The following is a 2,157-nucleotide window of genomic DNA, read 5'->3' on the forward strand; positions in this document are numbered from 1 at the left end:
TAGCAGCCCAACACATAATACACTCTGCCACCGGGGTTCCTGTAAAAGAATGGTACTAATCTCTAAACCAGTGGTCTTCAACCTTGGCTACAAATAAGATTCTCCTGGGAAGCTTTTAAAGTAATGAGGCCTGGGTTACCCTCAATCAAGCTTGATTCAACTGGTTTAGGATGGGACCCAGTACAGGAATTTTCCAAACTCTTCCAACATAACTCTAATACCCAGTCACAAACCACCACCTGTCAGTTTGTCATACTGTAGTAACTTTAGCATTGATGATACTGGAAGCCCTGCCTTTGGTATTTCAAATGCCATCAGGGTCACCCACCAAGGACAAGTTTCAGCAGAGATTTCAGACTGATGAAGAAAGATCTGGGGATCGACTTCTGAAAATTAATCAATGAAAATCCTATGGATCACAACCTGATACAGTGTTATAAGATAGTTAATCTCCTATAGATTGGAAGGCATTCAAAATACACAGTAGTCGTAACAATGAATTTGAGCATACAACTGAAGATATGCACAGGGTATTTTGTTCTCTTGTACATGGGGATGCCATAAGTCACAGTAGACTCAAGGGTAGCTAACAAGCTCTTAGCAAATAGTAACCTGCAATAGGAGTTGACATTTACTGAGCATGCATCATATGTAAGTACTGTTCTGATCTCTTTACATTATCAGTTCACTTCCCATTTTACAAATGATGTAACATGAACTTTGGTAACCTTCCCAAGGTCACACAGCAAGTCATAGTACAGTGGGGATCTAACACAAGGCAGTTTGGATCTAGAGCCTACTCTCTTAGTCATCATGCTACCCCACCTCCAAAGCACACATTATTCTTTTATTCTTGAACCAAAATGCAGTAAGCAAAGTACAGAAAGTAAGATACTTAACTTCCTCCTTAAAAGCAGCACTACAGCATCTTGTGTAAAGGTATCAACTAAACAAACTTACTTGAAAAGTAAACAAAAAAATAGATTGTGAATAAACTTTTCCTAAAAGAGTCAAACTAGAGATTTCAACAAGTTTTCAGTAATTTCCCACATATCATTTTATACAGTGTAACTACCAAATATTAAGTATCAATAACTGCTTTAGTTTTAAAATTCAGGGTAATAATGTATTATATGTATATTTATAACAAACAAAAAATGTTTCCTACCTATTTCAGTTCGGCTGACTCCAATTCCGTTATAAATTCGTAAGTAATTAAAATGACAAGAATCAGAATCTTCAATGTCAAAGTCACCAAATTTGATGCGGACTCTCTGTCCCACCTTTACTCGGATCTCCCATTCACAAACTGTGCTGTTAGGATAGGTCTGCGGGTAGTTTATAGACGTGAGGGTTCCACTTTCAGGGCCTAGTATGGTGTGTCCACATCCATCACCTAAAAGCAAAAAAAGTTTTAAAATGTTACATCATTCTTTAATTAAATTTTTAGTAATCAAGATTTTTTATTCTGAAGATTTTAGTATGTTTGTTGATAAGTGTTGTTAATACTTTCCCTACAAAAGATCAAACAAATAAAATACTTGTACATGCACACATACAAATCAAGACAAGTCAAGTTTGGTCAAAATAATCAATTATTACCAACTTTAAAATTTCAAAAAATTTTCATACCAGAATAAACATAAGTAAATAACTTTATAGTACAACATAATCACATATACGCATATGTGTAGTGCAAAAAACCATATTCTTTGTAAACCCTCAAAGCCACAGTCTTTGTAAACCCTCAACATTCATTCTCCTGGTGGGTCTGGGTAAGATGCTTATTGGTTATATGATTCAGTTGTGACTGACTGTTACTAGCTCATTGTGATTGTGAAAACCTGGAACTCTAACATGGGTATGAAACGAGTCATCTCAGGAGCAGTAGAGAGACGGTCTCAATAACAAAAAGGAAGAGCCAGGAGTGGAGTGCATTCTTTGGACCCCGAGATCCCTGCACAGTGAACCTCCTTGATCTAGGAACAGAAACCTGTGACCCCAGAAGAGCAGCACAGAATGAGATAGAGCAGTGATTTCTGAGCCCAAAGAGCGAGTAAACTTGAGTGATTTGCTCAGGAGGCTTGCTTGCAGGGTGGCAGGCCTCAAGAACCAAAAAAACAGAGCTAGGTTTGCTGACCCCATGCAGATACAAGT

The 2,157-nt window shown here is 37.5% G+C and overlaps 1 protein-coding gene across 1 annotated transcript in view; it reads right to left on the minus strand.

The window, feature by feature from the left end:
- The window catches only part of DCBLD2 (discoidin, CUB and LCCL domain containing 2), a 120,284-nt gene that overhangs the window by 83,763 nt on the left and 34,364 nt on the right, over window positions 1-2,157 (minus strand). The window contains exon 2 of the mRNA XM_006868605.1: window positions 1,169-1,396. Coding sequence (XP_006868667.1) covers window positions 1,169-1,396 — 228 coding nt within the window. The remainder of the gene's footprint in view (window positions 1-1,168; window positions 1,397-2,157) is intronic.

Source organism: Chrysochloris asiatica, unplaced genomic scaffold (genome assembly GCF_000296735.1).
Source record: "Chrysochloris asiatica unplaced genomic scaffold, ChrAsi1.0 scaffold00120, whole genome shotgun sequence".
NCBI lineage: Eukaryota > Metazoa > Chordata > Mammalia > Afrosoricida > Chrysochloridae > Chrysochloris > Chrysochloris asiatica.